This window comes from Hyla sarda, chromosome 6 (assembly GCF_029499605.1).
Source record: "Hyla sarda isolate aHylSar1 chromosome 6, aHylSar1.hap1, whole genome shotgun sequence".
Classification (NCBI taxonomy): domain Eukaryota; kingdom Metazoa; phylum Chordata; class Amphibia; order Anura; family Hylidae; genus Hyla; species Hyla sarda.
The window spans coordinates 35898185-35921854 of NC_079194.1; the positions used below are offsets into that span (position 1 = coordinate 35898185).

Here is a 23670-nt window from a genome sequence, read left to right on the forward strand (position 1 = left end):
AGTGTGTAGATTAGATGGGATCTGGCCATTCACATTAGGTAATGGTTACAGCTCCCCTCTTCCTCTCCCTGTATAGTTCATAGAGTACGCCTAGAAAACTCTCCCATAGAATTCATTGTTGCGGCTCTAGTCTATTGTTTCCTTTGGTCCATGTAACTGCTGTAAAGCATCTCTCTATCTGCTCTGCTCTGTTAATAGCATTTAAACAGCATTAGGAGTTTCTTATTTAAACCATGAGATAGTTATGTGCTGATTTTAACAGACTGATACCTTTAAAGCATTATTCAGACAAGCATTTTTCAAGCAAGTCAAACTCACAGTTAGACGTGATCTATTTTCACAGCATTTCTATTTAAGCACAAGATGTTACATGCACTGCCACTCCAGTCTGGACGTGACGTTCCTGGGTCTTCCCCCTTACTCATTAGTTAGTACTCCACTGGAAAAACATTTTTTTTTTTTTTTATCAATTGGTGCCAGAAAGTTAAACAGATTTGTAAATTACTTCTATTTAAAAACCCTTCCAGTACTTATCAGCTGCTGTATGTTCCAGAGGAAGTTCTTTTCTTTTTGAATTGCCTTTCTGTCTGACCACAGTGCTCTCTGTTGACACCTCTGTCCATGTCAGGAACTGTCCAGAGTACAAGCAAATTCCCATCGAAAACCTATTCTGCTCTGGACAGTTCCTGATATGAACGGAGGTGTCAGCAGAGAGCACTGTGGTCAGACAGAAAAGAACTCCAGAAAGAAATACAACTTCCTGTGGAGCAAACAGCAGCTGATAAGTACTGGAAGGATTAAGATTTTTAAATAGAAGTCATTTATAAATCTGCTTAACTTTCTGGCACAGGTTGATAAAAAAAAAAAAGTTTTCCAGGGGAGTACCCCTTTAAACATATCGGTCTGCTAAATCATCACATACCTATCTCTTGGTTTAAATGAGAATTGACTTTACAGAGGCCGATAGATCTCTGCCCAAAACTGGATAATTATTTGAATTCAACAAGCGTTAGGAGTTTAAAAGTACAAGTTAATAGAATAAACCTAAAACAAACAAACAAAACAAAATGACACATAAAATAGATCTCATATGTAGTCCAAGTCCAAGGGAAGGTAATTTTTTTTAAAATTTTTTATACAAATGTATAAAATGCACAATTTCGAAAACAAATACAATAATGTTAGATTATGTTATGTTAGGATAATAAAGGTAAGTATAGTATGTATACTTATAAGTAAGTCTTTATATGTATAGGAAGTATAAAAATAGTCTAGCATAAAAGGTTTTCAATGAGTAAAATAAAGATATTAAAAAAAGCTGTAAATAATAAAAAGGCGATAAATTCCATTAAAGCAGTGTTTCCCAAACATTGTACCTCCAGCTGTTAAAAAAAAGACTACAACTTTGGCTGTCCGGGTAATGTGGGAGTTGTAGTTCTGCAACAGCTGGAGGTACCCTGGTTGGGAAACGCTGCATTAAACGGTCACACCAGTTGTATATACTGTGGTGTCTGATGCCGGACGTTTATAAGGAACATGAAGAGACCCATTTGGCAGAATAGAAATGTTTACCCTCCTTAAAGGGGTACTCCGGTGCTCAGCGTTTGGAACAAACTGTTCCGAACGCTGGAGCCGTGAGCTTGTGACGTCATAGCCCCGCCCCATCGTGACATCACACCCCACCCCCTCAATGCAAGTCTATGGGAGGGGGCGTGACTGCCGTCACGCCCCCTCCCATAGACTTGCATTGAGGGGGCAGGGCGTGATGTAATGAGGGGGCGGGGCTATGACGTCACCAGCTCCCGGCTCCAGCGTTCGGAACAGTTTGTTCCAAACGCTGAGCACCGGAGTACCCCTTTAATTTTTTATTCACTCCAAAAACGTGTATACAATTGGAATTATATTATTGTTTTTACTTAGGATTACATTTATTATCCTTAATTATTTGATGTAGTATTTTATTTCTTCTGTGACAGATTGGTGGAGGGGAGTCGCCACTTTCCGGAATGATCCCTGTGAAGAATATTTTAAGGCTCTGATGATAAATCCAGTGCTCATGGTCCCTCCTACAAAGGTGAGTCCTGAATTTTACCCTTTAGGTTTGTGAAAAGGACGAAGACCGCTCTTAAAGGGGTAGTCCAGTGGTGAAAAACTTATCCCCTATCCTAAGGATAGGGGATAAGTTTGAGATCGCGGGGGGTCCGACCGCTGGGGCCCCCCGCGATCTCTCTGTACGGGGCCCTGGCTCTCCGCCGAGATAGCGGGTGTTGACCCCCGCACGAGGCGGCGGCCGACACGCCCCCTCAATACATCTCAATGGCAGAGCCGGAGATTGCCGAAGGCAGCGCTTCGGCTCTGCCATAGAGTTGTATTGAGGGGGCGTGTCTGCCGCCGCCTCGTGCGGAGGTCGACACGCCCCTTTCCCGCGGGCTGTCGGGGCTCCGTACAGGAGATCGCAGGGGGCCCCAGCAGTCGGACCCCCCCGCGTTCTGCAACTTATCCCCTATCCTTAAGATAGGGGATAAGTTGTAAACCACTGAGTCACCACTGGACTACTCCTTTAATTCATTTTGATTTCCATGAAGTATGGTCATAAAAGGGTTTTTTGGGGGGGGCTGAAAGGATCCTTATTAATCTGCAGGTACTATGATATAGAGCAGGTGGAGCTGTGTCAGGCTATTTGTACCTTTTAAAATGATATGAACCATAAAAGTACAATATTGCGTCAAGCTTCCATCTTTAATCTGAATGTTTCAATTTAATTCCACTAGTTCAATGTGTTTCTTTGGTCATAGTTTGTCTAAGGCTGCGTTCACACGGCCATCTACACCCGTCCCGTTCTTCTCCCGTCAAAGATAAAAACTGACTTTAAAAAGAATCGAACAATAACGGATGCAAACGGGGATATTATCTGTTTGGATCCGTTATTGTTCAGTTAAGAAGCCCCAAAAAAAAAAAAATATTTTTTTTTTGTTCTGAGCATGCTCAGAAGTAAAAACGGATTGAGTAAAAAAGTCTCAAGTACCATAGTGAATATTTTTTTTTTTTTTTTTTTAAGCAAGGATTCGGGGAATATCTTCGACACTGGGGACTACGGTAGTTATGAGGGAGACATTATCTCGAAAGGGACTCCATTATGTCAGAATAATAATAAACCATAACTCAATTATGAATTATTAATTATGGTCAACAAAAATGATAAAAAACATGACCTTTATGAATTGCCAAAAATATACAAACAACGCAACCCACCTTATATGGACCAGACTATGATGAGTTATTTAGTGTCCGCAGTGCTAGACAGTAACTTCTACAATATGATAAAATAATAACATGGTTATTTTAAATATATGCAGGTTTATATTTGCCCCGTTGCCTACCCCATCCCCGGTTGTATAATTACCTGTTGCCGGGGTCGGGTCCGCGCTGCTTCAGGCCTCCGGTGTGCGTCCCCTGCGTCGTTGCGATGCGCTGCGCCTTGCAGTGCATAGCAACGACGCAGGGGACGCACACCGGAGGCCTGAAGCAGCGCGGACCCGACCCCGGCAACAGGTAATTATACAACCGGGGATGGGGGAGGCAATGGGACAGTGGCGCCGGCAATGGGTGCCGCTGCCCCTTCTCTCCCTCTGGCTATCGGTGCTGCTGCCCCACTGCCGGCGCCGCTTCTCTCCCCCTGGCTATCGGCGCCGGCAATGGGGCGCCGGCACCGATAGTCAGGGGGAGAGAACAGGCAGCGGCGCAGATAGCCAGTGGGAGAGAAGGGCCGGCAGCAGGGCTCTAGACCCCAGGAAAGGCAGGGGGAGAGAAGCGGGCAGCAACTGCCTCTCTCCCCCTGCCTTTCCTGGGGGTGTATCGTGGTATACACGCGCACACATGCACCCTCATTTTACCAAGGATATTTGGGTTAAAAACTTTTTTTACCCAAATATCCTTGGTAAAATGAGGGTGCGTGTTATAGGCCGGTGCGTGGTATACCCCGATAAATACAGTGTGTGTGTATATATATATATATATATATATATATATACATACAAACAATAGTTTCTGCATATAATGGTCTTTTCTGGACCATTGTAACCTAAAACCAGACTCAACATATAATATACAAAGACAGTCCAGATCTGCAAAACGTGTCAATGGCCGGAAGAACCGACCAATCAGAATGGGCATTCACTGGTAAAACCCCTATATTACTGAAGTGCGTGCACTGACTGGTGTCTTGTAGCGCCCCCTACAGTACAGGGAGGTATTACATGTTCTGTACTCTTTACCTGTACCAGGGTTAGCTGCTCCTTTGGACACCAGGTGAGGGCGGCTCCATGTTACTTTTTTAGGACACTGTGTACTGTACAGGACCCTGAAGAAGCTCCTGTCCTCTACATAGACAGTGACTACAGCTCCCAGCAGATCTTTATTACTTTTATATATAAGGACTTTCTTTGTCTATATTAGTTATCTACTTATTTTTCTTTAATCCTCACTTTTTCCTATTTTGAATGACATTTTGGGGCTTCAGAACCAATTACCAGGTTTCCAGAGAGTTTGTCTACATACAATGGATTCTCAGCATACAATGGTCATCCTGGAACCTATTAATATTGTAACTTGAGGGACGACTGTATATATAAAGAATATAAATTCAGGAATAAGGCATTTCAGTTCAGCTTGGAAGCTTCTTAGTGTGAACATAACCTTTTAACCCCTTCCCGCTATATGACGTATGCACACGTTCGCGCAATTGGACGTATGCATATTTCATAGCAATCTCCGGCACTGCCGCAGGCAGCGCAGGAGATCGGCGACCAGACCCAGCTGTTCATCACAGCCGGAGTCCTGCCGCAGCTGTCGGAGCCGCGATTGCGCCGGTCCCGGCAGCAATAACCCTCTAGATGTCGTGATCAATCCTGATCACGGCATCTATGGAATTGACAGGGGGAGCGCTCTCCCCCTGTTCTCCAACTGCGGCGCCGTGATGTGATCGCGGGTCGCCGTTGGTTGCTATAGCAGCAGGAGGTCAGATCGTGCCCTCCTGTATGTCTGCTACGGAAGCCTGTGAGATCCAGCCAGAGGCTGTAGTGTGTGCAGCTGATCAGGTCATACTGTGCTGCAGAACAAATGTATTGCAGAATACTATAACCTGTAAAAAGTGAAAAAAATTAAATAAAAAGTTCTTCAATAAAAGTATGAAGTGTAAAAAAATAAAAATAAAAAGCCCCTTTCCTAATAAAAGCCCTTTATTATCACCAAAAAAGATCAAAAACACAAATCTTATACATAATAGGTATTGCCACGTCCGTAATGACGTGTACTATAAAATGATAATGTAAATTATCCCGCACTGTGAACGCCGTAAAAAAAAAAAAACATAAAAAAAAGCGCAAAATTCACCAATTTTGTTACAAATAGCGGAATAAAAAAGATCAAAAAGTAGCACAAAAATGATACCAATAAAAATTACAGCTCATTCCGCAAAAAATAAGCCCTTACTCAATGGCGTCAGATGAAAAATTTAAAATTTACGGCTGTTGGAAAATGAATGGCAGAAAAAGAATTTTGCTCAGAAAAGGAAAAAGAACATAGAAAGCGATATAAAATGGGTATCGCCATAATCCGTACTGACCCAAAGAATAAAATATCACTTTTACTGCACAGTGTACACCATAAAAAATTATTTAAAAAAAACGCCAGAAATTTTCCAGTTTTTCACAATATTTAGAAGTTTTTCACAAAAAATGCTGCATGTGTCAACAGAAATGCACCAGTTATATAAAGTACAATATGTCACGAAAAAACTATCTCAGAATCGCTCCGCTCAGAAAAAGCGTTCTAAAGTTATTACCATTTAAAGAGATACATGTCAAATAAAAAAAATAAAAAAAGAGCCAGGTCATTGAGGTAAATATGGGTCCTTCCTTAAGGTTAATGTGTGATCGGAAAATGAACTATTGTTTAAATCAAGTTTTTGTTTTCAACATATATTTTTAGGAACTTTTGGGGATTCATTTTATTTTTCCCCTTATTTAAAGAAAATCTGTAACAGTGATACTTACCAGTCCCCGCTCCGTGCCTCTGTTCCTCCCAGGATTGCCCTGGTTCTACGAGCATCCTCCTATTCGCGCCTCCTCCACTGTGCTGAGCCTTCTCTGCTGTAGAATGAAGCTTCACTCTGCATAGGCTTAGCACAGGGGAGGAGGCGCGAATAGGAAGATTCATTGAAGAACCAGGATTGCGGGGACCAGTAAGTATCATTGTCATCATCATCATCCTAAGGATATGGGATAAGTTTCGTATCGTGGGGGGTCTGACCGCTGGGACCCCCCCGCGATCTCCCGTATGGGGCCCTGGCAGTCCGTGTCGACACGCCCCTCAATACAACTCTATGGGAGAGCCGGAGCGCTGTCTTTGGCAATCTCCAGCTCTGCCATAGCCCTGTATTGAGGGGGCGTGTCTGCCGCTACTTCATGCCTTGGTCAACACCTGCTATCTGGCCAGAGAGCCTGGGCCCACGTACGGGAGATTGTGGGGGTCCCAGAGGTCGGACCCCCCGCAATCTGAAACTTATCCCCTATTCTTAGGATAGGGGATACGTTTTTGATCACTGGAGATCTCCTTTAACATTTTACCAGCTGTATTTTATAGTAATCCTGAAATGGTGCAGTTTCCTTTCTTGCCACTAGGCTTAATAATGAGCTGAGACTTCCTGTTCTGTACAGATCACTTCCCAGAATGCCCTCATATCTATACACCAGTAGATAGATATGTCCATGGTTCCTGCTGTAAAGCATATCACTATAAGTACTGTTAAAAACAGCTTAGGCAAGATGGCTGCCCGCATCATATTGTACAAAAAAATTACATGAAAAATAAATTACAATCAGAAAGAAGAAACAGACAAAAAAAAAATGACATTTATTTTGCTTTAATCCATAAAAAAAAAAAAAGAAAGGTGATGCATTGATGTTCAGCGATTGTTTTTGACTGGTCTTGTCTGTTCGGTCTTGTGTCCCCTACAGGCGTTGGCTCTTACCTTTACAGACTTTGTAACCGAACCCTTAAAACATGTGGGGAAAGCGATGGGAGAGTTTTTAAACGGCTTCCTGGCCGAGATCCCTGCTCTCTATCAGTTACTTGTGCTGATTCTTTTAATGGCTATTATTTTGGTAAGTAGATCCCCCCCCCCCCCCCCCCCCTTATTCTGCACTGAAAGAGAACTATTAGTTTAATGGGGTATTCCAGGGAGTAACTTTTAGGGTTTGGTCACATGGTGCGCATCCAAAGTGTATTTCACGCTGCGATTACTCCAACGGCAGCCACAAGAGGGACTGGAGAGCTCCTGGCGGCGGCTGGGTAGCTCAGTTTGTCCGCTCGTAGTGGCTCTTTTCTACAGGGCGAGCTACCGGCCCCCTTTGTGACCCTGCCCTAACCACCCTCCAAATGATACTTGTGTGTAGCTTGTATAGTTGTTACCATTTCTGATGTCTTGGCCTATAAAATATTGTGTTTTTGCAGGTTTCGTGTTATGGAGCGAGCACATCAGTTGGTCAAGTTCTTGCGCTCAGGAGCAATAGAGAGCCTCAAAGGGAGAGACTGCCACCTGCAGAACCACCCCGAGAAAAACTGTTACCCGCAGAGCCAACCCGAGAGAGACTGCCACCCCCAGAGACTGCCTGGGAGAGACTTCCTCCCGCAGAGCCACGGAGACCACATTATGGAAATGTTATTGAAGCATGGCAACCGCAGCCGTACTACATAGAACCACCATATCGGCCAGTTTACACATATCCTCCAAATCAGAGGCCTGAGAACCTACAAGCAATTGATGTTCCATATTGGCGTCCTCCAGGTGTAAGTATACAAAGTTATTTATTTCCTTTTCCTGCTTTGTAGAGGATATACAGTGGGGCAAAAAAGCATTTAGTCAGCCACCAATTGTGCAAGTTCTCCCACTTAAAAAGATGAGAGAGGTCTGTAATTTTCATCATAGGTGTACCTCAACTATGAGAGACATAATGAGAAAAAAAAATCAGTAAAATCACATTTTCAATCAAATTTTGGTGGAAAATAAGTATTTGGCCAATAACAAAAGTTCATCTCAATATTTTGTTATATACCCTTTGTTGGCAATGACAGAGGTCAAATGTTTTCTGTAAGTCTTCACACTGTGTTTGGTATTTTGTCCCATTCCTCCATGCAGATCTCCTCTAGAGCAGTGATGTTTTGGGGCTGTCGCTGGACAATACAGACTTTAAACTCCCTCCAAAGGTTTTGTTTGGGGTTGAGATCTGGAGACTGGCTAGGCCACTCCAGGACCTTGAAATGCTTCTTACGAAGCCACTCCTTCGTTGCCAGGGCGGTGTGTTTGGGATCATTGTCATGCTGAAAGACCCAGCCACATTTCATCTTCAATGCCCTTGCTGATGGAAGGAGGTTTTCACTCAAAATCTCATGATACATGGTCCCATTCCTTCTTTCCTTTACATGGATCAGTCATCCTGGTCCCTTAGCAGAAAAACAGCCCCAAAGCATGATGTTTCCTCCCCCATGCTTCACAGTAGGTATGTTGTTCTTTGGATGCAACTCAGCATTCTTTGTCCTCCAAACACGACAAGTTGAGTTTTTACCAAAAAGTTCTACTTTGGTTTCATCTGACCATATGACATTCTCCCAGTCCTCTTCTCGATCATCCAAATGGTCTCTAGCAAACTTCAGACGGGCCCGGACATGTACTGGAAGAAGCAGGGGGACATGTCTGGCACTGCATGATTTCAGTCCCTGGCGGCGTAGTGTGTTACTGATGGTAGCCTTTGTTACTTTGGACCCAGCTCTCTGCCGGTCATTCACTAGGTCCCCCATGTGGTTCTGGGATTTCTGCCCACCGTTCTTGTGATCATTTTGACACGCCGGGGTGAGATCTTGCGTGGAGCCCCAGATCGAGGGAGATTATCAGTGGTCTTGTATGTCTTCCATTTTATAATAATTGCTCCCACTGTTGATTTCTTCACACCAAGCTACTTGCCTATTGCAGATTCAGTCTTCCCAGCCTGGTGCAGGTCTACAATTTTGTTTCTGGTGTCGCTCAACAGCCGTTTGGTCTGGGCCATAGTGGAGTGTGACTGTTTTAGGTTGTGGACTGGTGTCTTTTATACTGATAACAAGTTCAAACAGGAGCCATTAATACAGGTAATGAGTGGAGGACAGAGGAGACTCTTAACCCCTTAAGGACCAAGGACGTACAGGTACGTCCTTGGTTCTGCTCCCGTGATATAACGCGGGGTTACACGGTAACCCCGCATCATATCACGGCGTGCCCGGCATCATAGTGAAGCTGGGACACGCCGCTAATAGCGCGCAGCGCCGAGCGGCTAAAAGCGAAAGTAAAAAGTGCCGGTTAACTCAGTGGGCTGTTCGGGATAGCCGCGGTGAAATCGCGGTGCCTCCTCGCTGTCCGATCGCCAAATGACTGCTCAGTGCCTGAGATCCAGGCATGAGCAGTCAAGCGGCAGAATCATCGATCACTGGTTTCCTATGAGAAACCAGTGATCAATGATAAAGATCAGTGTGTGCAGTGTTATAGGTCCCTATGGGATAACAATGATCAGTGTGTGCAGTGTTATAGGTCCCTATGGAGTAACAATGATCAGTATAAGAGATCAGTGTGTGCAGTGTTATAGGTCCCTATGGGATAACAATGATCAGTATAAGAGATCAGTGTGTGCAGTGTTATAGGTCCCTATGGGACCTATAACACTGCAAAAAAAAAAGTGAAAAAAAAAGTGAATGAATATCGTTTAACCCCTTCCCTATTAAAAGTTTGAATCACCCCCCTTTTCCCATAAAAAAAAACACAGTGTAAATAAAAATAAACATATATGGTATCACCGTGTGCGGAAATGTCCGAATTATAAAAATATATCGTTAATTAAACCGCTCGGTCAATGGCGTACGCGCAAAAAAATTCCAAAGTCCAAAATAGTGCATTTTTGGTCACTTTTTATATAATTTAAAAATGAATAAAAAGCGACCAATAAGTCCTATTAATGCAAAAATGGTACCGTTAAAAACTTCAGATCACGGCGCAAAAAATGAGCCATCATACCGCCCCATACATAGAAAAATAAAAAAGTTATAGGGGTCAGAAGATGACAATTGTAAACGTATTAATTTTCCTGCTTGTAGTTATGATTTTTTCCAGAAATACGGCAAAATCAAACCTTTATAAGTAGGATATCATTTTAATCATATGAACCTACAGAATAAAGATAAGGTGTCATTTTTACCGAAAAATTTACTACGTAGAAACGGAAGCCCCCAAAAGTTAAAAAACAGCGGGTTTTTTTCAATTTTGTCGCACAATGATTTTTTTTTTCCGTTTCACCGTAGATTTGTGGGCAAAATGACTGAGGTCATTACAAAGTAGAATTGGTGGCGCAAAAAATAAGCAATCATATGGATTTTTAGGTGCAAAATTGAAAAAGTTATGATTTTTTAAAGGCAAGGAGCAAAAAACGAAAATGCAAAAACGGAAAACCCCCCGGTCCTTAAGGGGTTAAAGAAGTTGTTACAGGTCTGTGAGAGCCAGAAATCTTGCTTGTTTGAAGGTGACCAAATAATTATTTTCCACCTTTAATTTGCAAATAAATTCTTTAAAAATCAGACAATGTGATTTTATGGATTTTTTCTCATTATGTCTCTCATAGTTGAGGTTATAACCTATGATGAAAATTACAGGCGTCTCTCATCTTTTTAAGTGGGAGAACTTGCACAATTAGTGGCTGACTAAATACTTTTTTACCCCACTGTATATCCTACGCTATTCAAAAAATGATCCACCATGTGCTTGTGACTCTACAGCGTGGTGGAGAGCTAAGTTGGCGAGACTTACGCCGTAGGTGCAGGCCATTAAATAAATGTGGTGCATTTTGAACACTATAGTAGGTAAAAATTAAACATTGCTGACTATAATCAGAGTAGTACATAAAATATTAATAAAATTAATAAATAAAAAATAAATGAATAAATATGGGCTTGTGAGTTACTGAACCAGCATAGCTTACTGTCCTGCACTGTTTATGCAACTCCCAATGACATCAATGTGAATTAAGCAAACGGCATAAAACAACCGACCCGACCATTTTGGCTTCTCAACCCCCTCTGCAGGCTGCATCCAGGCTTGAGCCCCAACACAGTATCGACACTTCTAGGACTTGCACCTATAGGACACTTTTATGGCTTACCACCAAACCAAAAAATATATATTTGTGGGGTGAAATTGGAAAAAAAAAACACATAATTTTGTAAGTTTTGGGGGCTTACGTTTCTACACAGTCCAGTTTTCGGTAAAAACTACACCTTATCTTTATTCTGTAGGTCCATACGGTTACAAGGATACCTAATTTATGTAGGTTTTATTTTATTGTACTAATTTTAAAAAAATCCTAACTACATGCACCAAAATTAGTAGGTTTAAAATTGTCATCTTCTGACCACTATAACTTTTTTTATATTTCTGCGTACGGGGCTACATGAGGGCTTATTTTTTGCGCTGTGGTAGTTTCTATCGGGACTATTTGATCACTTTTTATAAAAAAAAATTCTGGTATATGAAGTGTCCAAAAATGCACAATTTAGCTAACCTTATATTTTACAAGTTCGGACATTTACACACTTGGTTTTACAACTTATGATTATACATATTACATTATTTTATTTAAAAAATGGGAAAAGGGGGGTGATTTAAACTTTTAAGAGGGAAGGGGTTAATTCACTTTTACAAATGATTATTATTATTATTTTTTTTTACACTTTTATTTTTTTACACCCACAGGGGGCTACAACATGCAATATTCTGATCGCATATACAGATCAATGCTCTGCCATTGCATAACATTGATCGGTGTAACCGGCGCTCTGCTGCACAGGCAAGGAGTAGTAGATCACCGATCGGACAACGGAGAGGCAGGTGAGGACCCTCCTGTCATCCGTTAAGCTGATCGGAACATCGCGAGTATGTTGCGATAGTCACGATCAGCTCCGCTTTAATTTTAGACGCCGCGTTCAAAGTTAGTTAATGCAGGGCATCGTCCCGATCGGCGGTGCTCAGCATTAGCCGTGGGTCCTGGCTGCCGGTAGCAACCAGGTCCTGTGTAGTTTAACCTGCTCTCCGCTGGTGAGAACAGTTTAAACCCCGTTAACGGGACCAAGGCATACAGGTACGCCCTTGGTCCTGGACAGGTTAAACTTTTTTTTGTAAAATAAGTAGGTTTTAAATTTACCTATTTTGATCACCTATAACGTTACAGTTTTTCCGTATACAGTGGTCCCTCAACATATTATATTAATTGGTTCCAGGAGAACCATCATATGTTGAAACCATCATATGTCGAGTACATATGTCTATGTAAAAATGGTAATTGGTTCTGGGGCCTCGGAACCATTGTATGTTGAATACATATCTCTATGGGAAACTGCTAATTGGTTCTGGGATGACCATTGTATGTGGAGTGTATGGGGAGTGCTTAACAAACCAAGGTGCCTCCAGCTGTTGCACAACTACAACTCCCAGCATGCATGTACAGCCATTGACTGTCTGGGCATGCTGGGAGTTATAGTTTTGCAACAGCTGGAGGCACACTGATAGGGAAACATTGATGTATGGGGTGTATAGTGTGTATATGTATTGTATGTGATGTGTGACATCGCATACAGTACTGTACAGTTCTTTAAATATCTTCAGGGGGGACAGAATGTCCTCCATTACCATCCTGCCGACTACAGCTCTATAGGAAAGGAAGGGGAGGGCAGCCAGCAGCTCATTGGATGCCTGCAGCAAGATGCTGCAGGCTATTGGCTATGGCTGCACTGGGGGGGCGGGGCTTACACGGAGCTCACAGTGGAAGCCTGCGTGAGTTAGCAGGACAGCATGTGAGTAACAGGAGGCAGAACGGGGCACACGGGGCACATTAAACAACTATCTGTCAGTTGCTGAAGTTGTCAGCGCTGTCATAGCTGTTTGTACGATGGCCCCGACACACAGCAGCATCATATGTCGAGGCTGCCTTCAACATACGATGGGCTCTGAGAGGCCATCATATGTTGAAATGATCATATGTCGAGGCCATCATAAGTCGGGGGGTCACTGTACAGGGCTATATGAGGGAATGTTTTTTGTCCCGTGATTTGAATTTTTTATTTTTCTTACCACGTTTGCATATATGTGACATTATAATCACTTTTAGTTTTTTACATTTTTTTTCCAAATGGTATTTGACATTTAAATTATTACTATTAGTATTTTTTTTTTAACGATGACGTCATATAGGATCATTAACATTATATTTTGATAGTTCATAGATTAACCCACTGGGGGGGGGGGATGACTGCATATGCATAGTATTGATCAGTATTATCAGCAATGTTCTTCTCTGGTCTGCTAGAAGGCAGACGAGAGAAGAAAACCCTGTGAATGACAGCAGGAGGCAGGTGAGGAGACCCCCCGTCTGCCATCTTGGCTTATCAGTTTCCGCATGGTTTTGCCGCGGGCGATCCGATCAGCCATTGCAAGCGCCATGGGTGCCGTGATCAGTATTGAGGAGTTAATGACTGATATCTGCACGATCGCTGATGTCCACCATTACTGGTGGGTCGCCGCCTGCTGACAGCAACCGGCACGTGCTGTACATGAAGCGTGCGCAGCTCCCGTGCTCGCTTCATGTATAGGGTGTAAATGTACGTCATGTTGCGCTTAGAACCAGTACATCGGGACATACACTTACGTCCATTATCCTCATGGGGTTAAGATCCAGAAGGGGTTACGTTATGACAGTGGTCTCCAAACTGTGAACCTCCAACTGTTGCAAAACTACAACTCCCAGCATGCCCGGACAGCCGTTGGCTGTCCGGGCATGCTGGGAGTTGTAGTTTTCCAACAGCTGGAGGGCCACAGTTTGGAGACCACTGCTTTATACTCTCTGTTTTGTAGCTAGTGAAACATGAATATATTTTGTAGCCTACAGAGATGGACTTTGGTTTGAGACATCAGGATGGTGGAGGAGAAAGGAGGAAGGAAGACGTCACCAAGGAGAGGGAACAAAGCGGGAAACCTGCAGAACCTACAGAAGAGAGCTCTGAGAGAAAGCGAAGAAAAGAAGAGTCAAAGGAGAGACCCGACGGGACACCGCAAGGGGAGAAGGAGCCAATAGTGGAAAGTTCCTTTAGTAAAGTACAAAAAAAAGAAGACCCTCCAGAGCCGAAATCTACGGCATATCAGAGGAAAGTTGAGTCTATAGAAGAAGTAAATAATAGTAAAACTGAGTCTGTACATAGTAAAGAGAAAATAGAAGAGGAGCCTGTAGACCAGAAAGGTGGTGAACATCAAAGGGTAGAGGAACCTCCACATGAAAGGTCTTCTGGTCCACAGCAAAGGAACGAGGCCTCGGTGGAAGAGATCTCCTATGGGGAACAGTCATTGGAGGAAGGAGGAGCCCCAGATGACAAATCTTTAGAGCAAACAGGTAAAACAGAACAAATAGAGGCGTAAAAAAGTAATGTAAAGGTTATGGACACATGTGTACAATTTTTTGTGGTTCATTTGCTCCTTAACATTAACATTTTTTAACATGGACATGGACATAAAGGAGTATGAGAAGAAATACCTTGGGACAGAACTGCTCCAATACCAACCTTGGCTGTGCCAAAAGCAGGGCGGTGGTAAAACTCCTCTTAAGATACTCAAAAACTGCCACCGCCTCAGTTGACCAATTGGCAGATCAGCCCCTTTGTGAGTCCGATCAGTTAATTGGTCTTGTGACTAATTTGCAAACCCCAGAAACTGCAGCAGAGGATGCACCCACTCAGTGATGGCCTTAACCTTTTCTGGGTCCATCTTGTAGAGCCCTGGAGACCAGATATACCCCAAAAATTGTACCTCTTTTACGCCAAGCACACATTTTTCTTGTTTGACAAACAACTTGTTGACAAACTTGTTTTGACAAAGAACTTGTAGTACAGAGTGCACATGTTCAACATGTGAAGACCAATCACATGAGTAAATTTAAAATGTCATCAAGGTAAACCACAAGAAATCTTCCAATGAATTCACAAAATATATAATTGACAAGATTCTGGAAAACAGCAGGAGCATTACTTAAAGCATACCTGTGTGTTCCCCCTCTCCCCCCCCCCCCCCTTCCAAAAAAAAAAAAAAACTGTTTTATGTTGCTCAGTACCTCATCCTGATCATGTACATCTAATTTGTATGTGTCTACAACCTATATTTCTCTCAGAATTACCTTTTTATTTACTTGCCATCCTTGTTCAGTGAGGTTTCTGTCCATGCAGAGGCATGGGGCGTGTCCCTCTCTTCTCCTCACTGTGATGACTCCTCTCCCTTCCTCACTCTGCTCTGACTCACAGAGGGCCCAGGACCTGCCTGCAGCCCTGTCAATCACTCATGGTGTCCATGACATGTTGATGACCACTGGACACTGCAGAACTGGTATGTGTCCCAGGAGCCAGGGGGACACATAGTGGACAGTTTTTTGACTGGCTTTTTCAGTATGAAATACTGAAAATTTTCGGATCAAAACAATTGCAAAACATATTGTTTTTGCATGCGTTATAACTTATCAAAAGTTATTGTATCTGACATAGCCTATTTAAACCAAAAGGTATTACCAAGTACTTAAAAACCCCTTCTGGAGTGTTGAACGCAGTTTTCCACTCATTGCCCTCCTTGATACAGATTAAATTGCAGGCCCCACGAATATCAAGTTTGGTAAACCAACGTGCCCCCTGCCCTTTGTCATACTTTTGTAGGCCCCAAAAATGAATCACTATGTTTCATGGCATAATAGAATGATGTCGACCATTTTGTTGTATGTTCTAAATAGACCACAGTGTGTTCTAAAGTTCTCCTATTCAAGTGCCAGTCTGGGAGTAGAATACTTGTTGTCTCTTTAGATATTTATGGCTGTTTAGATAAGACAGACAGAGAGATTCACACGTCTGTGGGAAAGAGACCTCTGTGGTACTCTTATCTCTCCAATAAATTTGGATGTCTAGGTAGGCTCCAAGATGTCTATGAGAATCCAGGTTTTAATTACTTATATATGTCAAAAATGATCCCTGAACTTATAATATAGTGCTCCATACTTCAAGTTAACAGTTAACCCTTAATGGTAATGATGCTAATTGCATTATACAATAACACAGCCTAGCGTATCAGTAGTTGACATTACACCGACAGGAAACGCATAATGGGTTATATGCTCAATGCATTCTCGGTATTATAGTGATGTCATAGTCATTACCATATGAACACGCCCAACCTACATAAGGTTTCCTCTGAACACGGTGATATGTAACCTTTTTCTTATATGATATTCCTAACATAGTAGCTTTCGTTTCATTGTAACAAGTTACTTACTACCCACATGTATTGTTCTACTTTTATGTAGTCAATTAACAATCTTGTACTGTTTACTAATATCTAATTGATATACATTTGCATAGATCATTTATTACTCATTTATGTTTATAACCTTATAACCAATAAATCTGCTACTACTTTATAATACCTGTGTATTATTGTATATTGCAAAACTACATCCTTAAGCGTTACTGTCATCCCGTCATAAAAATAACTTGATCTGAAGAAATAGTCGGACTCAGATGGAAATTGTATTGATTGGCTTTGTCTACAATTCACCAGGTCATCATTTTTATATTTTTCATAATTTTCTAAATTTTTTATTTTTCATAATTAATATTTTTATGACCATAATTCATAATTGAGTCATTACCACACAACACCTTGATTAAACAGATCTTGGATAAGGGGCAACGGGTATTGATTTTTACTGTGATCTTATACAAACCTCAATAATCAATATAAGGTCTTAATCTCCCATCTTTTTTTTAGCCACAAAGAAAAACCTCGCTCCCGTAGGTAACGCAGAGGGAAGAATGTGACCTTTTTGCAGACTTGACTAATATAATCCTTTGTTGCCACCCTTTCAGGCCCAGACAAATCATAGATACTGGCAAATCATAGTGTGTATTTGCTCCACATTCCCTTGAAGGACCAGTTATATTCACAATTTTATTATCTCTTAGGTGTATTTATTACATTCTGTATGCGTCTCTCCCTGGCATATATGTATTTTCTATATTTACAACATATCCTGCACATATGTGTATACTCTTTATTTACATTTACCTTTATTTTATTGTATCGTATTTTGCATGTATTTTGCATTTATAAATAATTATAAATTTTTATTATTCTCATGTGCAATTTTATCAATTTGTATATGTGTTTTTTTAGATGCCTCAATTTTATATATGCGTACATTTATATACCTCCCTTTTTTATATGTCTCATTTATGTGTGCATTTATATGTCCCCTTTTATACTTATAAGCGAATATTATCTATATTTACAGTATTTTAAATAGCCTCTGTATCCCCAGATTACAACATAATACTAGATACAACTATATATAAACTCTCATCCATACAGACAGCTCTGACCATCAGCTGTCCTGGGAAATAAGTAGCAATGCAGACTGCTAACACTCTTATGAGCGCGTCCATTCACTGTATTAAAAGAATCACTGTCGGCAGCGAGTGCTAGGGCAGTTGAACGGACGCTTTCCCATTCATTCCTATGGTACCGTCATCATTAGTATCTTTTTCAGCTAGCGCATGCGCAGGAGGCGGGCGGCCCGATATCACATCGCAGTTGCCGCTCCAGACGCTTGCGCAGCGCGGGATGCCTTTCCGATTTCACGGAGGATTATAATGTTTGTGCCCTAGGGCAAATTTTTCCATCACTACACATATAGACATATTGTCTTTCATGAGATATGTACATTTTACCTTTCTAATGTCCATTTTTTATTGTCTTTTATGTATATTTACCTGTAGCACGATCCCCCACTTCCGGGGGGCGTGGCCTATGTACCTGTTGGCGCCAAATTCATTTATAAATAGTGTGTATGTACAGTCACAATCATGTAAGCCATTGTTCCTGATGAAGAGGCATTGTGGCCTCGAAACGCGTTGTTGCACGGCTTAATAAAGAAGTATACCTACTCGAAACAGCTTCTGCAGTGGATTGCGCTACTAGCACCGATTTTTTTTTCTTGTTCATCCATCCAAATCATAGATACGACCTTTTAGTGTATTTGCCTCTGGGAACCAATTTTATGGGACAGTCATAATCTCGGTGTGGTGGCAGAGCTGAGGAGGCCTCCTCAGAAAAAACTTCAGAAATAAGTTCAGGGATGTCACTCTGCGCCATACCGGGAGACCTTTTACAAGTAGAAATACAATTACTGAAACAGCTTGAACCCCACTTGACAGGCTCTCCAGAGGACCAATTAAACACAGGATTAAGACGCTTTATCCAGGGTAAACCCAAGATTAGGTTAACAGACAGACATATTTTCCAAAACAAAAAACAAGATTTTTTCATAATACAATGAAACTACCAATAATCCCACCGCTGGGGTGAAAAGAGACACACTGCCCCAAGACAAAGGCATGTAATCCACCCCAGCAATGGGAATTGGGCTGTCTAGTGAGTTAATAGAGTCCACAAAAGAAAAACAATTTGACAGGTAATAACAGTTTGGAACACTATTTTGGAGATACCTGTGCGCCTAAGTGACCTCCACAAAAAGGCGCTGGGGTTTCTCGGCTGCTGAGGTCTGGGACAGGCTTGAATCAGGTGACCCGCTTCTCCACAGTAAAAGCAAAGTCTGTTTTTTCTCCGGAATATACTTCTTCCTTGAGTAGACACCTTCCTCACTTGCATTGGCTCCTCAGAAGGGACAGAAGTAGAAGTAGTGAAGGCAGAAGACATGGAGGTAGGAAAGCGAGAAACAGAAGTCACAGACTGTTTGCCCTTTCTCTCTCTAAGACGTCTGTCCTAACGTACAACTAGTGTCATAGCCTGGTCTAAAGAATCTGGAGGGGGGTAACTAACTAATAATTCTTTTAAGCTGTCTGACAACCCCAGGGTAAACTGGCACCTAAGGGCCAGATCGTTTCAGACTGAGGCTATGCTCCACCTGCACAAATCCTCTCAGTATTCCTCAGCAGTACTGTGACCTTGCTTCAGCTGAGACTCCGCACAATCCGGTTCATCGTATAAAAGGCCCAGGGAAGAGAAATGCACATCCACAGAGCTTAAAGGGCTGCCACGCCCCATTCCCATAGACTTGCATTGAGGGGGCGGGGCCGTGACATCATGACCCCCGCAGCCAGCATTCGGAGCAAAATGTTCCGAATGCTGGGGCAGTGGAGTAGCCCTTTAACTCAGGAGCAGAGGGATGCAGAGAGAACACCCATTCTTGAGGATCCCCCTGCAGCAAAGACATAACTATCCCCCACTCTCTAAACCTCAGTACTGGCAGATAGAGGCCTTAATCGGCAGTATAACTTGCAGCTCTCCTTGAACACCACAAACCTCTTTCTATCACCGGAAAAACCATCAGGCAGCTTAATTTTTGGTTCCACAGAAACAGCAGGAGGGAACTTGCGCTGAGTCAGAAGCAAAGAAAACAGCAAATGTACAGAATCGAGTATCAGAGGAAATAACAAAATACAGAGGCGAAGTCACAAAACCAGGTAAACAGGATAAGATGAAGGAGAATGCTAGCTAGAGAGACAAGCTCTTTTCACAAGCAGAGTCTACTAGCACACTGCAGCCTTAAATGGGCACTGTCACATACAATAACTTTTTTGATATGTTGTAAAGCATGCAAAAACAATATGTGTTGCAATTGCTTTCATACTGAAAAAGCCAGTCAAAAAAGGGGTCACTAGGTGTCCCCCCTGCCTCCTGGGACACATACCAGTCCTGCAGTGTCCAGTGGTCATCAACACGTCATGGACACCATGAATGATCGACAGGGCTGCAGGCAGATCCAGGGCCCTCTGTGAGTCAGAGCAGAATGAGGGAGGGGGAGGAGTCATCACAGTGAGGAGAAGGGAGGGACACGCCCCTTGCCTGTGCATGGACAGAAACCTCACTGAGCAAATGAATGAAAGTTAAAAAAAAAAGGTAATTCTGAGAGAAATACAGGTTGTAGACACATACAAATTAGATGTACATGATAGGGATGAACATATAATTTTTTTTTTTTTTTTTTGGGTTGGGTGCGATCTGACAGGTACACTTTAAATAGACAGAGCTAACAATGTGTGGTCACACAAGGCAAGTAATTTGCCAAATAAACCAAAGACAGGATAGGCTAGGGTGTAACTACAGCAACTGCAAGCTCTGCTCACAACCAGGGAAACTTAGAGATGCTCTTCTTACAGTCCAAGTGGAGGATTTGCAATGCAGATTCCACACAGACAGTTCACAACAATTTATTGTACATTACATGTGAACGAGGTTTTGAAAACCCTGTCCACGTTTAGCTTTAAAAAAAAAAGTGCCAAAACCTAAGCTTGCTGCATATTTTACATCCACGACCTGCTCACCATTTCATTATCTTACAGAAAAGCTGTGTATTTTCATAGGGAGGAATGAAGAAGTCACCAATCAGAAACCTTCAAGGGAAGAAAGTGGGGAACCTGCAAAACCTACAGAAGAGACCTCTGATAGAAAGCAAAGAAAAGAAGAGTCAAAGGAGAGACCCGACGGGACACCGCAAGGGGAGAAGGAGCCAATAGTGGAAAGTTCCTTTACTGAAGTGCAAAATAAAGAAGACCCTCCAGAGCCGAAATCTACTGAATATCAGAGGAAAGCTGAGTCTATAGAGGAAGTGAATATTAGTGCACAACAAAGTAATACTGAGTCTCTACAATGTAAAGAGCAAATAGAAGAGAAGCCTGAACGTCAAAGTGTAGAGGAACCTCCACATGAAAGGTCTTCTGGTCCACAGCAAAGGAACGAGGCCTCGGTGGAAGAGATCTCCTATGGGGAACAGTCATTGGAGGAAGGAGGAGCCCCAGATGACAAATCCTTGGAGCAAACAGGTAAAACAGAACAAATAGAAGCAATAAAGTAATGTAAAGGTTATGTTTTTTTTGTAGTTCATTTGCTTCTTAACTTTAACATTTTTTAACAGTCTTTGTTAAAAATTTTCTACCATTTTGTTGATTTCTTTCTCTGTGTTATAGAGAGTGTGGAGCTTTTATATATCAGTATGTACCGTATATACAAGTGTAGGCTTTAGTTTTTCGCTTTTTTTTTTTTTTCTTTCACCTGTCTTACCATAATTCTTCATTAAAGTTACTCACTAGAGGACTCCTTTAACTAAAGCCAAGTCACTGTATTACCTTTTTTAGCCTTAACCATTATCGGAGTAAATTAGCGAAAAGAAGCAACCTTTTTAGGGTGTATATATATAGACATAGCTGATATGTTGCATACAATTTAAAGCCTAAAATTCCATTTTTAGTATTTTAAAAGGGGTCATTGCATTTACATAGATTTCTGCAGCTTCATCCAGATAAATGGGAGCGTTGCAGAAATGTCTGCAGCAGAACGGTCACATGTGGTCCCACAATTAAACTAGTCTTAAATATGCGATAGCTGTCAGCTGAAGGTGGCTCTACCTCCCAGTCCCCTATATAGATACATGCTCAGCCGAGTGAGTTTAATGGAAAGACTGGATGTAAGCCTCTGACAGACGGCTCTGGCAGCAGGTTATCTCCCAAAAAATTCCAACTACCTGATCTTTATCTACCCTGACATCTGCTATTGGGCAAAAGTCGGGAGGCCGCCATACTCCTTGTATATTTTGCTGGTCCCGTTAAAAAGTAGTGTGTTTGCATGACACATAATGGCCCTTATTTAGTAAGAGTGTTGTGTAGGTTTCTTTGTGGGTTTTAATTCCCTACAATTTATTTTCCACGGTATTTACTAAGGTTTCCCTCCATTTTGCACTTTTCCCTACATTTAGCTTTTTTTACACATGTTCTGATCTGTCTGGTTTTCCTCAGCTCAAATCCACCACATTTTATGTGGAAATCTTAGTAAATATGTTGGGTTTTTGTGAAAATGTCGGGGACACGCCCCTTTTTGGAGACCACGCCCATTTTCCCGGTGACCACGCCCCCTTTTCAGGTTTTCTTAGCAAAATGGAGAGTTAGTCGGGGTTTTTTCAATTCTGGCGCAAAATCTGGCACAGGCAATGCGACAGAATCTGGCGCACAACCTGACAAAACATGTCAGGTTTGCAATAGTAAATGAGGGCCAATGTGTTTAGTAGGGATCGACCGATATCGGTTTTTTAGGGCCAATACCGATAATCGGTGGAGGTTAGGGCTGATAGCCGATAACTTATACTGATATTCCAGTATAAGTTATCGGCTATTTATCCCCCCGCGACACCGCTGCAGATCATTGATTTAAAGCGGGTGCTGTAAATCAATGAACTGCAGTGGCTTTTGCGGTGCCATAGACCGCCGCCGCCGCCACCCGCTTCTCTCGCCCTGCCTGTCTGGGGGTCCTGAGACCTATCACCACGACCGCCCCGCCGCACTGCGACCACCCCCATTGCCTCCCACATCCCCGGTTTTATAATTACCTGGGCCCGGGGTTCACTCTACATCTGGCTCCGGTTTCGTCACCTGTGCGCACTGACGGCGCACGTCACGTCACTGCGCACAGCGTAACGCAGAACGCAGCAGGAGCAAGAAGAAGCGTGGGCCCCGGGAACAGGTAATTATAAAACCGGGGATGGGGGAGACAATGGGGCCAGGGGCAGTGCGGTGGGGGGGTGCGACGCGGTGCGGTGGGTCGGAGGGGGGCGGTCGCGGTGCGGAGGGCGGGGCATTATCGGTTTATCGGCAAGGTAATTGCCGATACTGATAATGCCCAAAATCGTGATTATCGGCCGATAATATTGGCCATACCGATAATCGGTCTATCCCTAGTGTTTATCCAGCTTTAGGCCACGTTCAAGGGGAAGATTTGCAATGAAGATAACACACAGAACATCCACAGCAATTTATAGTACAATACAATTAAATGGGGCTTTAAAAACCCTGTCCATGTTTAAAAAAAAAAAAAATATATATATATATATATATATATTTTTTTTAAGTGGTGCCGAAAGCTAAGCTTGCTTCAGATTTGATATCCACGACTTGCTCACCATGTCATTATCTTACAGAAAAGCTGTGTGTTTTCACAGGGAGGAATGAAGAAGTCACAAAGCAGAAACCTTCAAGGGAACAAAGTGGGGAACCTGCAAAACCTACAGAAGAGACCTCTGATAAAAACCAAAGAAAAGAAGAGTCAAAGGAGAGACCCGACGGGACACCGCAAGGGGAGAAGGAGCCAATAGTGGAAAGTTTCTTTACTGAAGTGCAAAAGAAAGAAGATGCTGCAGAGCCGAAATCTACGGAATATCAGGGGAAAGCTGAGTCTATAGAGGAAATAAGTAATAGCTCACAGGAAAGTAATACGGAAATAGAAGAGGAGCCTGTAGACCAGAACGGTGGTGAACGCCAAAGGGTAGAGGAACCTCCACATGAAAGGTCTTCTGGTCCACAGCAAAGGAACGAGATCTCCTATGGGGAACAGTCATTGGAGGAAGGAGGAGCCCCAGATGACAAATCCTTGGAGCAAACAGGTAAAACAGAACAAATAGAAGCAATAAAGTAATGTAAAGGATATGGTCTCCTTTGTACTTTGTGTTATGG

General features: G+C 42.5%; 1 protein-coding gene across 5 annotated transcripts in view; it reads left to right on the plus strand.

Moving 5' to 3' along the window:
• The window catches only part of CLCC1 (chloride channel CLIC like 1), a 76298-nt gene that overhangs the window by 29180 nt on the left and 23448 nt on the right, over window positions 1-23670 (plus strand). For 3 of the 5 annotated variants that reach the window (XM_056523492.1, XM_056523496.1, XM_056523493.1), the window contains exons 8-13: window positions 1977-2074; window positions 7017-7163; window positions 7513-7848; window positions 14009-14513; window positions 20515-20994; window positions 23160-23600. In XM_056523492.1, the coding sequence (XP_056379467.1) occupies window positions 1977-2074; window positions 7017-7163; window positions 7513-7848; window positions 14009-14513; window positions 20515-20994; window positions 23160-23600 (2007 nt within the window). The remainder of the gene's footprint in view (window positions 1-1976; window positions 2075-7016; window positions 7164-7512; window positions 7849-14008; window positions 14514-20514; window positions 20995-23159; window positions 23601-23670) is intronic. The other 2 variants (XM_056523494.1, XM_056523495.1) reach the window with 2 other exon arrangements.